The sequence below is a fragment of the Peromyscus californicus genome, unplaced genomic scaffold (assembly GCF_007827085.1).
Source record: "Peromyscus californicus insignis strain IS unplaced genomic scaffold, ASM782708v3 Scaffold_22__1_contigs__length_63687245, whole genome shotgun sequence".
Lineage (NCBI taxonomy): Eukaryota > Metazoa > Chordata > Mammalia > Rodentia > Cricetidae > Peromyscus > Peromyscus californicus.
This window is the reverse complement of record NW_026294525.1, coordinates 58,416,270-58,429,137: the sequence shown is the minus strand read 5'-3', so window position 1 is coordinate 58,429,137 and position 12,868 is coordinate 58,416,270. Positions and strand designations below refer to the sequence as shown.

Genomic DNA, 12,868 nt, shown 5'->3' with positions numbered 1-12,868 from the left:
ATATGTCATATTCTTCATATTCTTTGCATTATGGTACATTTCCCTTGCTTGGAAGTTCTTGATAACCTCCTTGTCATTCTCAACACTCAAGGCAATATTTACTTTCCCTAATAGAGGATTCATATTTCTTCCTTAGAGTTACTTATGATTTCTTCTGTACCAGGACTCCAGTGCTAAACAGTATATCATTTTAAACAATGTATCTGCTCCCTGGTACACTCTAGGCACCTTGAGAGCAGGGCCTAATATTGACTTCAAAATGCTTAGCACCTGTCACAGTAACTGTGAATGCTTTTGGAAAGGTGTGTGATGCTTTTTGAAAGGATCACAATTTCTCTCATCTTGCCTTTATGGCAGGGCCAGTGAAGAGGCTCAAACACTTTTTTTTTTTTTTTGGTTTTTCGAGACAGGGTTTCTCTGTGTAGCTTTGCGCCTCTCCTGGAACTCACTTGGTAGCCCAGACTGGCCTCGAACTCACAGAGATCCGCCTGGCTCTGCCTCCCGAGTGCTGGGGATTAAAGGCGTGCGCCACCACCGCCCGGCTTCCCATATGATATTCTTCACATGAGCTGATACATAGAGGCTCTTTGTGTGGGTGGAAGACTGGGGTGAACTTGATCTCTGTGACAATGGCCTCCACTGCCGATTTTTAGGACCCAGAGAGAGAAGCTGAGCACTGACATTGGGAGGGAGCTGCTGTTTCCACCTCTGCTCGTAGGCCACCATGCTCTACCTTGGGCATGACAGGCTTGGGGACATAGAACAGTGGAACCTTGGCCTGGTCTTGGGTATTTCTATACAGGTCTGATCATCAGCTGTAACAGGGAAAACCTTTGGAACATGGTTTCTTTGTAAACACAAGATACATGGGCATCCTTCAGGGTTACCCCAGGGGTAAATGGTATGGAATAGTTCTGGGGGACTTCCAAATGGGGGCTGGAAGACTTAGATATAGAGGTTGGCAAACAAACAACAACAATAATATATGTACCCCTAAACCCCAAACTTCTCCAAAACCCAGTGACTTGAGATGCATAGAATGTGTGAGATTTTGACCATAGAGGTACTAATTGTCAAGTGTGAGGCCGTATCACTGGTTTTCCTCACTGTGGTAATGAACATGAACAATGAAAGCACAGTGTGTGTTTGCCTGGTGCCCACAGAGGTCAGAAGAGGCTGTTGAATGTCCTGGGACTGGAGTTGCAGACAGTTGTAGTTGCCATGTGGGTGCTGAGACTAGAACCTGGGTCCTCTGCAAAAGCAACAAGCGCTCTTCACCACTGAAACCACCTCTCCAGCCTTGGGTGAGAGTTTTTGTAAGCCATGTGTCTCTTAGTATTTGTCCTCAGTCTATTTGACTATTCAGTGTTCCTCTGAGAGTTGAAATTATAATTTGTCAAATTCTATTGTCTATATTTTTGTAGATCTTCATACTAAATTTGTTATGCTAATTCCTTTTGATGCTAGTAATTACTGGTTCTGTTTTCCTGTGGACTTGAAATTTATTCTTGTCTCTTTAATCTACCTGGAATTCATTTTAATTTATGGTATAATGTGAAGGCTGAACTTGGCTTTTCTTTTCAAAAATTTTAATTTATTATTATTATTATTATTATTATTATTATTATTATTATTATTATGTGTGTGTGTGTGGTGTGTGTGTGTGTGTGTGTGTGTGTGTGTGTGTGATGCGTGCTGAAATCAAATAAGAACCTTTTAAACACGAGTTGTCTCCATACGGGTTCTGGGGATTGAACTCGGGTTGCCAGCCTCGTGTGGCAAGGGTTTTTACCATCTAAGCCACCTTGCCAGCATGAAAGTGACTTTTTTTTTTTTACCATCTCATAAAATTTCTTTTTCAGTACAATTTCTTGTTTTTCTCTTTGTGATCAATGCTCCTTTACTCATATTTAAAGTGTTTATTGTGTATAATAGAGCATATTTCTGGATGCTCGATAGCTCTTGCCTGTACAGAGCTAAGGCAAACAGTTGAATGACTATCTTAGTTATAGCACATATCAACTGTGTCAGTCAGCTATAAATGCATAGAAAGTTCTCCGTAAACACAGTTTTTTCGAGAAAACCTATTAAAACATGAAGATAGGAAGATGTCCTGTGTTAACTTTCTCTGTGGATCTGGCCTTGATTTATTTGGACACTCATGGGTCACTGAACTTTCCAAGACTCATTGCTTGTGACTTGTTTGGCTCACACGGGCTACCTGGACTCTTCAAGGTGGACCCTGTTGCGTTAACAGTTTCCTCTGGGATTGAAATAATCTATCCTACAGAGATGCTCCTTAAATAGGAAGGTAAATGACTCAAAATAACTTCAGGAAGTCCCTGAAACTGATCAGATTCCTAGGCCCCTCCCTGCCAGAGTGAACAATAAAAGCTGAGAGTCCCTCTCAGATGATCTGAGCTAAGGTACAAAGAAGACCCCAAGAAACCAACTACAAAGCAGACTCTGAGACCAGACCAGCTGCCTGGAAGAAACAGAAACCAACGAGCTGCCTGGAAGAGGTGTAGACCAGCTGAGTCACCCAGAAAGGACACTCTCCAACCTGTTGAGCTGCCTTCAGGCTGTACAGTGTGCTCCAGGTTCCCAGCTCTGTAAGTTATCACCGATGCTGGGGTGAGCTTTGCTGATACATCTGTCTTTGAGTCATTTCTGCTCTTAATGTGAGGAACCCCTTCATCCATATTCCTTTAAGTAATCCTAATAAAACTCACTGGTTCATGAAGGTGGACTTTGGTGGTATCTGGGGTAAACAGACGTGTGTGTTGCGTCTCCCCAGGAAAAGTTTTGTCACACGGTACGTTGGACACGGAACACGTACCTTCTCATCCAGTTCTTCCACGTCAGACAGAAGGCTTCTCATTGTGCTCTCAGAGTTGCTGATCTGGATCTTTCTCAGGGTATACTGGTTTTCTCTCTCTGACAACCTTGTCTGTGAAAAAAAAAGTGTTTTCAAAATTTTAGTCATTGTGTCCCAACAGTCTTAAAAGATTTGACTTTTATTTATTGATAAAGTAAATATTTGTCCATATTTTAGTGTGAATTTTTATCTTTGTGAATGAGTGTAGTGTCCACAGAGGCCAGAAGAGGGTGCTGGATTCCCTGGAGCTGGAGTTACTGGTGATTGTGAGCCACTCAGCATGGGTGCAAGGAACTTAACTCTGGTCATCTGCAAGAAAACTACTCAATCTAAACTGCTGAGCCATCTTTGCATCCCCAGACACCAGGTTCTAAATAATACACATGACTCTTTCAACATAGGAAGATTTAGATAGACTGTGACCTCTGTTCTTTTCTTTCTAAATATATTTTTATTGTATGTATGTGGCTGTTTTGCCTGCATGTATGTCTGTACACAATGTGTGTACAATGCCCAGGAGGCCAGAAGACTGCATTAGATCCCCTGGAACTGGAGTGACAGACAGTTGTGAACCTCCATATGGGTGCTGGGAATTGAATCCAGGTCTTCTTGCAAGGGCAGCCATGCTCTTAACCATTGAGCCATCTCCCCAGCTCATGACCTCTGTTCTTAATAGAGGGTCCTCAGACGGCTGCAGCATTCTGTATAGAGTGGGTCTACAGGAGGGGCCTGAGTTTCCGGGCCTGAAAGTCTGCCAACTCCACTTAATGTAGTTTAGGGAGCTCTGGCCAGGCCCTGGGCTGGCTGCAAGGAAAGGACACCCTTTTCTGTTGTCACAAAACTATAATTAGGCTGGAGGTGGTCCTGGGAATCTGGCAAATTTCAATCTAATCAGGTCTTAGAGAAACACAAGTAGTAATCAGGATCAATGAAAATGGATTTTTAGAAGTGCATTTTCCTCCTTTGGATGTAGAGAGACAGAGTCTCTCTATTTTGGATCACTACCCTCCCCCATCCCCCAACTTGCATTTATGAGAAATTTGGTGGAAATGCAGCTGTCCTGGGGCTGCTTTGGATTAAGCCTTTTAATCCTGGTAGAGCTTTCCTGCCAACTGCAGTGACACCCATGTGTGGTGATATTTTATTTGTGCTGAAATGTGGTGATGTTTTATTTGTGCTCTAATAAATAAAGCTTGCCTGGAGATCAGAGGAAAAACCAAGCCATTATAAGTAAACACAAAAGTCATGCAATCCTATCACTTGGGAGGCAGGGATCTGTCTGGATCTCTGTGAGTTCAAGGCCACACTGGAAACAGAGCCAGGCATGGTGGCACACGCCTTAAATCCCAACACTAGTTAACCATGGAGGTCTGGAGGTTTGTACAGACAGACAGGAAGTGACAGAACTGGGCAGAAAGAGGAAGTGATGTAGCTGGACAGAGAGAGCAAATCAGATGGCAGAACAGCAAGGTATATAGGCGTGGGTAGACAGGAAGTAAGTCACATTTGGAAGCTAAGGTATCGGTGAGGTGAGGTTAGCTTGTGGCTGTTCCTATTCCTCTGATCTCTCTCAGGCTTTAACCCCTATATCTGGCTCCGTGTTTTTTATTTAATAAGACCGTTTAGAAATTCATCTACACCCATGTGAGATGTGCCTTATGGCAAGGCTTGAGTGCATTCACTGCCCTGGGTCTGGAGGATTCCTCTGAGAATTAATGTTCTTATGTGTCTGGGCAGGGGAGTTTGGCACAGCAGTTCCAAATGGTACCATTTAGGACATTTATTTTGGTCTGCGTTGCATATTTTTAGCCAATTGTGGATATTATTTGACACCCCCCCCCCCGAAGTAATGAATGTTAGGTCCTGTTCTTACTGCTTCACATATTCCAGTTCAGTGGCTCTTCCCCAGTAATGCCCTCATTACTACATGAGGACACTGAAAAACAGAGAGGTTCATTAACTTACCTGAGCTCACATAGTGATGGCTAGAGCTGGGTCTGGACAAAACAGTGTATGCTCCCAGTCATTATGCTAGCTTGACTAAGAAAATAAAACAGTCTGACATTAAGTCTGATGGCTTTTCACTGAACTCTGTTGTTGATAACAACATCTGCTGGCTGTGATGGAGGTCCATTACAAGAGGAAAGGCCTCTTAAAGCTGACACATATGAGATGTTTTTATTTTATCTATTTATTTTATTTATTTTTTTCCCACTGACTTCCTTTAACTTGTTTCTTCTATAGAGGTAGGAGAACAAACACATGTGTATATGTTTGTGTGTTTGAGGATGTGTGCATGTGTTTCAGAGACAGAGAGATTGAGAAAAAGACAGAGACAGAGAAAGAGAGAGAGGGATTGGAAAAACAGAGAACAGGTGTAAGCAAGAAGGAAAACTTGAAAGGGGATGAGGGAGGTTCCAGATAAACTCCTCAGAACCCTGCGGGCTGAAATTAAGGTATACTGGGTAGGCTTGTGTTTGGATAATGAATGCACAGCTTTGCAAAGAAGAGTTTCTAGTGTAGATACTAATCTGTTATTGATTTCATTTTTCCATATGCTCTCTTACATAAATGGCAGCTTCTGATTGGGGCATTAGCTCATGGTTATGATGAACTTCTCCTAACTTCTCATGTAACAGGTATTATCTATGTTGAAACTACATAATCTGTGGTACAGCCACGGAGCTCAGCTGCCACCAGGCCACAGACGTGGCCAAGAGGGAGCCTGTGGAACTACAGTGGAGGCGCAGACCAAAACACAACATTTAGCATACTTTGAGGAGGTGAATGGTAGAGTTCATCTCATTAATGTGTCTATGCGCCGCAGCGCCAGAGGACACGCTCAGCAGCCCGGTTTTGCTCTCTTGGATGGACAGCGCTGCTAACCGCAGGTCATCGGTCAGGTCCCAGATGCACTTGTCACAGCCTGCAGATGAAACGGGGCTGTCATTTCTGCAGAACCAAAAGGCAGCTGGAAGCACATGGCTTTAATGTGGACCCCCTTGACCAAGACCACATTTATTTTTGTTTCCTGAGGGGCTGCTCTGGCCATGTAGAACCAGTCTTTACCCAACCAAACTGTACACCAGGCAGGATTTCCACTTAAAACATAATGAGAAACAGGCAGCAGGGACAGTGGGTTAACAGCAACTCGAATTGCTGACAGGAAGGAAGAGGACCATGGGATGGATGGACAAGAAGCTCTGCCCACTTTTCTTTAGTAGTGGGACTCCAGACCCCTCTGGAAAGATTCCCTTCTTGTCAGCCTCCCTCCCATCTTTGCTCGGTGGCAGCTGGTAGAGCAGGCCGGTGGCCAAGCATCTTTTTAGCCCCATTAGCTTTTCTCAGTCAGTGCACAAATGCTGCACCTGCCTTTGCCTCCCCCAGGGAGGGCCTGGCTCCTCTCCATGCCCCGTCTCCTGTCTAGATGAACAGGTCCTCAGAGCAGGTCTGTAGGGTACAATTTTTGGCTAATGTCATGACTTGGTCTCCAAGAAAGGTGCCAAGGATCTGACCAAACCTGGCATGTTGAAGAGACGAGCCTCCGTCTCTCATCACTCCTCACCTCTCACACTGTGATCCCCACCCAGGACCCAGCAGTCCTCCATGGATACAATCAAAAGGAACACACACCAAGCTTTGAACCCTGTCTTGACCTCTCTTTGTACCTTGCCAGTTCCCAAGCTCCTTCCCATGGGTGCTGCTGTTTTCTGGAGAGCTGAGAAATGGCAACTAAAGGGTTAATGCATGTTAATATGTTAATTTGTTATTGGAAGGTCAACACAGCACTACCTATCAGCTCCCTTAGAAAATGAGTCTCCAGCCTACATTTCAGGCTGCTGACAATGTTTAAGGCTATGTAGGCATCTGGGTGTCTTTAAACGGAGCTGGTCAAGGGACAATCTAGTTGATAATTGCAGACTTTGCCCTGCTGTATCTCACATCTTGGGCACTTCCTAAGATATGATGCACTGGCAATATTTAATCTCTTCTGCTCACCAGGACTTTGGGATCAATATACTTTTGTTTGGGGGAAGGGATGCATAATGTTTGAATATTCTTTAAGACAAAAGCTTTGTTGCTCACGAGTGACAAAGCAATCCAGGAAAGTAAAAGCAAGCAACTCTGCTTTGTAATAACTTATTACATTATTTCTGGCCACACCCCAGATTGGGAGTGAGTTGGGGAAAGCTACTCAAGCCTCCTGGTGTTTCTGTGTCTGCAGGTGTTGTGAAGCATTGTCTGTCCCATTATATGAGGACTTCTCAGACAATGCAGGAGGAGCTCTGTCCTGGGACCATGAAGCTGAGTGTGAAGACTAGCTAAGTGAGATGTCTAAAGTGGAGTGATGTCAGCAAAACTGCCTCACTGTCGAATGAGAGCAAGACCACTGGGGACCTTTGTACAGGGTCCATTACCCTGGAGTGAATACAGCCTTAAATCCAGGGCTGAGAGTGAAACATTTTCAGAGAAAGTGGTATCACATTCATCTTTTACATTTCTTTTTACTACATTTATTACATATTTTGTGTGTGTGTGTGTGTGTGTGTGTGTGTGTATGATATGTGTGGGTGCATGTGTGCCTCAGTGTGTATGTGGAGGTCAAAGGATCATTTGTGGGGGGGTCAATGCTTTTCTTCCATTTTTAAAATTTTTTTTTTAACTGCAAATGACTCTTCTTAACTCAATATCTGCAGTGCATTAGAGAAAGTGGGTCAGTCATTCAAGTACTGTTATTTTTACTTATAGTTGGGCAGTGCATGCCTGTAGGGAGTTCAAATCCTTCTTCCAAGCACTCTCCGGTTACGCTGTCACATGGACCACCCCCACAATTGCACACTGTGGGAAACAAAAACAAGAGAGTAGGGAGTCATCCTCTAATGCTTAACACAGGGCAGTATTTCCATAGTTTCCACAAATACTGGCTACTGCTGTGAAATCCTTCAATGGGGATTAATAGTGCTCATCCTTATGAGTATGGAGCCTGTGATATCAGGATAATGCTCTTCTATCAGCGAAGGCAAGTGGGATGTTCAAATATGACCCCAAAGCAAAACTGAATCTCATTCCCTAGGATTCCTCTCCCAACTCTTTAGGATTCTATCATAACTCAACACATGTTTAGTCCAGAAAGGCCCAGGAAATTTTCCCAAGGAAACAACGACCACAGAGCTCAGCATTCAACTTGAAATCGAAAGCCATCCTTTCATCAGAGAGAGTTTCCAGTTAATCCAACAGCGGCGGGATGGGTTGGTCCCTGCCAGGTGTGAGGGAACAGCTCCAGAGGAGAGAGTGAAGAGGCCCAGGAGCAATTCTTGGCTCCCAAGCATTTGACCCTTGGCAAGACTGATTCCAAACTCCAATTGGGAGGTGTCAGGGGGATGCTAGGAACAGTGCCAGGGGAAGAACTGGGAACATATTTATATGAATTTAAAAGACTTGAGAGCTCATCATCCGTCCACTGATGACTTTCAGCAATGCCTTTTGAAAAACAAAACCAAAATCCAATCTTATCAGACTTCTAATTTTCCACTAGTTTCTTCTTGTTGTTGTTTTTGTTTTGCCCCGGGGTGGAGAGCAGGCAATGACGGGGATTGGACCAACTGTATGCTTTACTACTGAGTTACGTTCTGATCCCCTCGGACTTATTATGTGGAAGTAAATTTGTAATACTTTAAAACTTCCTAAGCTATCTCTGCTAGCTAGCCAGCCATAAGCTGGAATAGTTATGAGTTTTCCCTCACAGAATAACCACAGAGGATTAGCTCCAAGGGGCACATGGCTTATTATACTTCCGCTGTGTAATGCTCCACAAAATGCAGACTTATTAAACCCTACTTCGAAGTCATGCTCTGCTGCTTCCCACGGCCATGTCATCTAGGAGCGTCTGCATCTTTGTTGTTTAAATATAGGTTTAGTTAGTGCTTTGAGAATAATGATGCCATTTTCTAAGGTTTTATTTTCCCACCACACTTCTAATGCCCGACCCACCTGACTGGACAGTTTTCCTTCTGCCTGCCCTTGTTTTTAGTACTGTGGCTCTGGAGGCATTTCTTTTTCTGGAGGTATGTTTATTTTCATTGTGGTCAGATCACAGGTGCACTCTTCTCAACATTAAACTCTTCCTTTTGTAAGTCTTTCAAGTGACCCTTTCAGCTGGGGGGATTTCCCAGAATGCATGCTATAAGCGCACAATCCCTGCTTCTCTTCCCTCCTTCCTAAAAGTCTCTTAGGGAGAAGCACTCAGTTTGAGCCCTTCCTCCTGGAGGAGAGCATCTCACCTCACATTCTATGCAGCAAATATGCTGGAGAAATTAAGGATGAGAAGTGCACCCTTCAATAGTACTGAAGGCTAACATTAGATTTCTCACCTGCTCTCTGAAGTACTGACTCTGAGGATCTGAGGAAAGGTAGAGGACCCTGTGTGATTAAACTGTGTCTGTGCTTTGTGAATTTACTTATCTGGAATGTTAATTTTATTAAGCATAACTGAAAGATGACACAGCTTCCAGAACAAAATAACTCACTTGAGCCAATATCAGATATCATTCAGTCCTTGGTCGATATAGGTAACATCATGACATGGCTCATTTCTTCAATCAAAATCATAAAGATGAACACAATAAGACAGAACTCACTCATGTTGAAGTCGCTTGCTTCATTCCACCCACAAGTTAAGGTTCATTGCTTGCCTTGATGAAAATGTCTAACTTTGGTAAATTCTGATGTACATTCTGTTTGTCGATCTACACCAGCGGTCCTCAAACTATGGGTCCCACTGCATAGCAGCTATCCTGCATATCATATATCTACATTACAATTCATCACAGCAGCAAAATTATAGTGATGAAGTAGTAACAAAAATAATTTTATGGTTGGGGGTCACAACATGAGGAATTGTATTAAAGGGTCGCAGCAGTAGGGAGGTTGAGAACCACTGCTATAGATAAAATCGGGGAGACATTGGCAATATTCCCTCAACACACATTCTTCATCTAAATTCAGTTCTGATGGAGAGCAGTGCAGGCCACACAGCTGGCTGAGGGTTTTAGGACCTGTACCTGCACAGTTCTTGGCAGTCCTGGCATCTCCGTAGTGGCCAGGAGCACAGCGCTCACACTTGAAGCCCGTGGTATTCCGTAAGCAGTTCCTGCACTGGCCAGTGATTTCATCGCAGTCTTCAAAGATTAGGTTGGGATCCGAATTTCCACTGCAGTCACATTTCTTACAGGTGCTTCCAATGAGTAAGGGGTTTCCATAGTAACCAGGAGCACATCTGAAAGGTGTTAAACATGCCAACTATTTAGCATCCAGAGTTATTTCATTGCTTAAAAAAATCTTTCCTACATAGAAGAAATACATAGTGAATATTTATAGATGCCCACCCAGAATTCGTTCCAATTTTTCCATATTATTAATATGATTAGACTTCTAAAAATTTGTTGCTTATTATTTGTGTGTTTATTGTGATTCTGTGTCCCCATACATCCCAGGCTGGTCTTGAACTCATGATCTATTTTTCTCTCTCAGTCTGCCAACTGCTAAGATTATGGGTGGGCATTATCTCTCATCTCATTTCTCCCCCTTTATAGGTTTTTTTTTTGGTGGTGGGGGGGAACCACTTCTCAATGTGTTGTAGATTATTCAGGTTCAGGTGCATGAGTGTCTTGTTTAAATTAGTGTTAGAGCATTGTTGGTAATCTTGGGGACTGGTGAGCATAGCTGGCATGTGGTGAGTAGGGTCACATTTGCTAAATGTCCAGTAATGAGACACATTAATAGTATAAGACTGAGTAATATTTTGACCAAAATGTTAGTGGCACCAACCTCTACTGAGAACCGAATCACAACCTGTCCCACAATACTTAGCCTGAGCCAATCAGTGCCGAGCATTCTCCTAGCCCAAAGTGACTGACTTGGGAGTAATTCCTTGGAAACTGTCCTAGTTAGGGTTACTATTGCTATGATGAAACACCATGACCAAAAGCAAGCTGTGGGGGAAATGCTTTATTTGGCTTACACTTCCACATCATAGTCCATCACTCATGGAAGTCAGGACAGGAACTCAAGCAGGGCTGGAACTTAGAGGCAGGAGCTGATGTAGACATCATGGAGGGGTGCTGCTCATGGGCTTGCTTCACATGGCTTGCTCAGCCTGTTTTCTTATAGAACCCAGGACCACCAGTCTAGGGATGGGCCCACCTACAAAGGGCTGGGCCCTTCCTCATGAATCGCTAATTAAGAAAATGCCCTCCAGCTGGATCTTATGAAAGCATTTTCTCAATTGAGGCTCCCTCCTTTCAGATAACTCTAGTTTGTGTCAAGCTGACATAAAAATAGCCAGCACAGAAGCATAGCCTAGATCCTTGTTTGACCATCATAGAAGGGCAGCAGGCCAGGCCCTTAGCTATTGGCTGCCATCTTGTGATTGAGCAAAGGCAGTCTGGACAGAAAGTGGGCGGTGGCACTGAGAACACCAGAAGAAACAGAGTAGAAGCCGGGCAGTGGTGGTGCACACCTTTAATCCCAGCACTTGGGAGGCAGAGGCAGGCGGATCTTTGTGAGTTCGAGGCCAGCCTGGTCTACAGAGCGAGTTTCAGGAAAGGCGCAAAGCTACACAGAGAAACCCTGTCTCGAAAAACCAAAAAAAACCCCCAAAAAACAAAAAAACAAAAAACCAAACAAAAAAACCAGAGTAGAACCCAGATTGCTGTTCTAGGTACTTTAGTATATGAACTAACAGAGACTAGGTACCCACCTACATCTATGAGGGGTGGGGAGAAGAGCCAGTGTCTATATCATAGCAGCCTTTTAGGAGGACACCCAGTGAGCAGAGGTGGAGACCAAACATCTCTTCAGCCATCACTCATGAGCCATGCTGTGTACGCTGATGAGGTTTCCTCTGTCTAGAGGCAGAAATGCCTTCTTGTTTGCCAAAGTGACCCTGTTTTGAGAGCGAGGACCACTGACCCCACGTAAGGGGACACCTGCTCAAAGCCACCAGTCATTTGTTACCAGGCTGTTAGCTGTCAGGAAACAGAGGACTTGGGCTGGCAGACCTTATTTTGGAAGGAAAAAGTAGGAATTTGGATTTTGCTGCAGCATTGCATTTTTAGAGATTAGCAGAGTATGCCAAGGTTAAACCACATGTGTTGCTGGGTGACTGTGGACTGTCCTTTGCTGTAGGGCCTAAAGCTAGAGTATGGAAGATGGGCTAAGAGGAGCTAAAGGCAGCATGGGAGGGGCCGGAAGAGACATTCAGTCACTCCTCAGCGGAGCTGAAGGTCAGGCAGAGAAATCAGTTCTCATGGGAAAGGGAAAAGAAAAGAGAAATCTAGTGGAGGATTCTGAGTGTGATGAAAGGGAAGAAGTGGAGTTGGCTGCTCTCACATTGGAACAGAGACCAAAGAGGGATGTGGCATAGATTTGGGGAGATGGTCTCAGGAGTGGACAGTAGGGAGGACTTTTCCAGAGATCGACATCAGGGCAATGATAAGATACTACACCTAAAACGTTTTCCCTTCGAGGCAAGAGAACCATGGTTCAGAACATTTGGAAAACAGATCAAGGAGAGCAACCAAATCACATGTCATTCCGGGGCCCTCTAACCACATTACTGTTCAACACACGGTGCACAGGCTCTCGGCCTTTTCGTGATGTCTGTCTGTCTTTCGGCGGAGCTGCGATGTTGGTGTCTGTCAGTCTTTTTTATATCCTTTGCTTGTGTATCAGAGCTGCCCTGTTAGCTCTTTCAGTTCCCACTGACAGCTGGAAGGAAGACCACTCACACCTGACATTCTGAGGCTGAGAGGCTAGCTGCTTCCATTTTCCAAGATCACCCAGGAGGTCACAGTTCAAGGCCCAGACCTTCCAACCCTGATGTTCTTTCCCCTGCTCTACCCTGCATCACACTGCTGCTGCTGCTATGAATGAATAAGTAAATTCATTCAACAGAGGGACAATTCATGTCCGCTTTGTGTAAGGCATGGG

At 44.2% G+C, this 12,868-nt stretch overlaps 1 protein-coding gene across 1 annotated transcript in view; it reads right to left on the bottom strand.

Annotated features, from left to right (window-relative positions):
* Positions 1 to 12,868, bottom strand: part of Lama4 (laminin subunit alpha 4) — a 147,448-nt gene that overhangs the window by 78,200 nt on the left and 56,380 nt on the right. Inside the window, exons 5-8 of the mRNA XM_052751417.1 lie at positions 9,940 to 10,154; positions 7,643 to 7,717; positions 5,653 to 5,804; positions 2,840 to 2,950 (exon numbers count right to left, since the gene is read on the bottom strand). Of these exons, the coding sequence (XP_052607377.1) occupies positions 2,840 to 2,950; positions 5,653 to 5,804; positions 7,643 to 7,717; positions 9,940 to 10,154 (553 nt within the window). The remainder of the gene's footprint in view (positions 1 to 2,839; positions 2,951 to 5,652; positions 5,805 to 7,642; positions 7,718 to 9,939; positions 10,155 to 12,868) is intronic.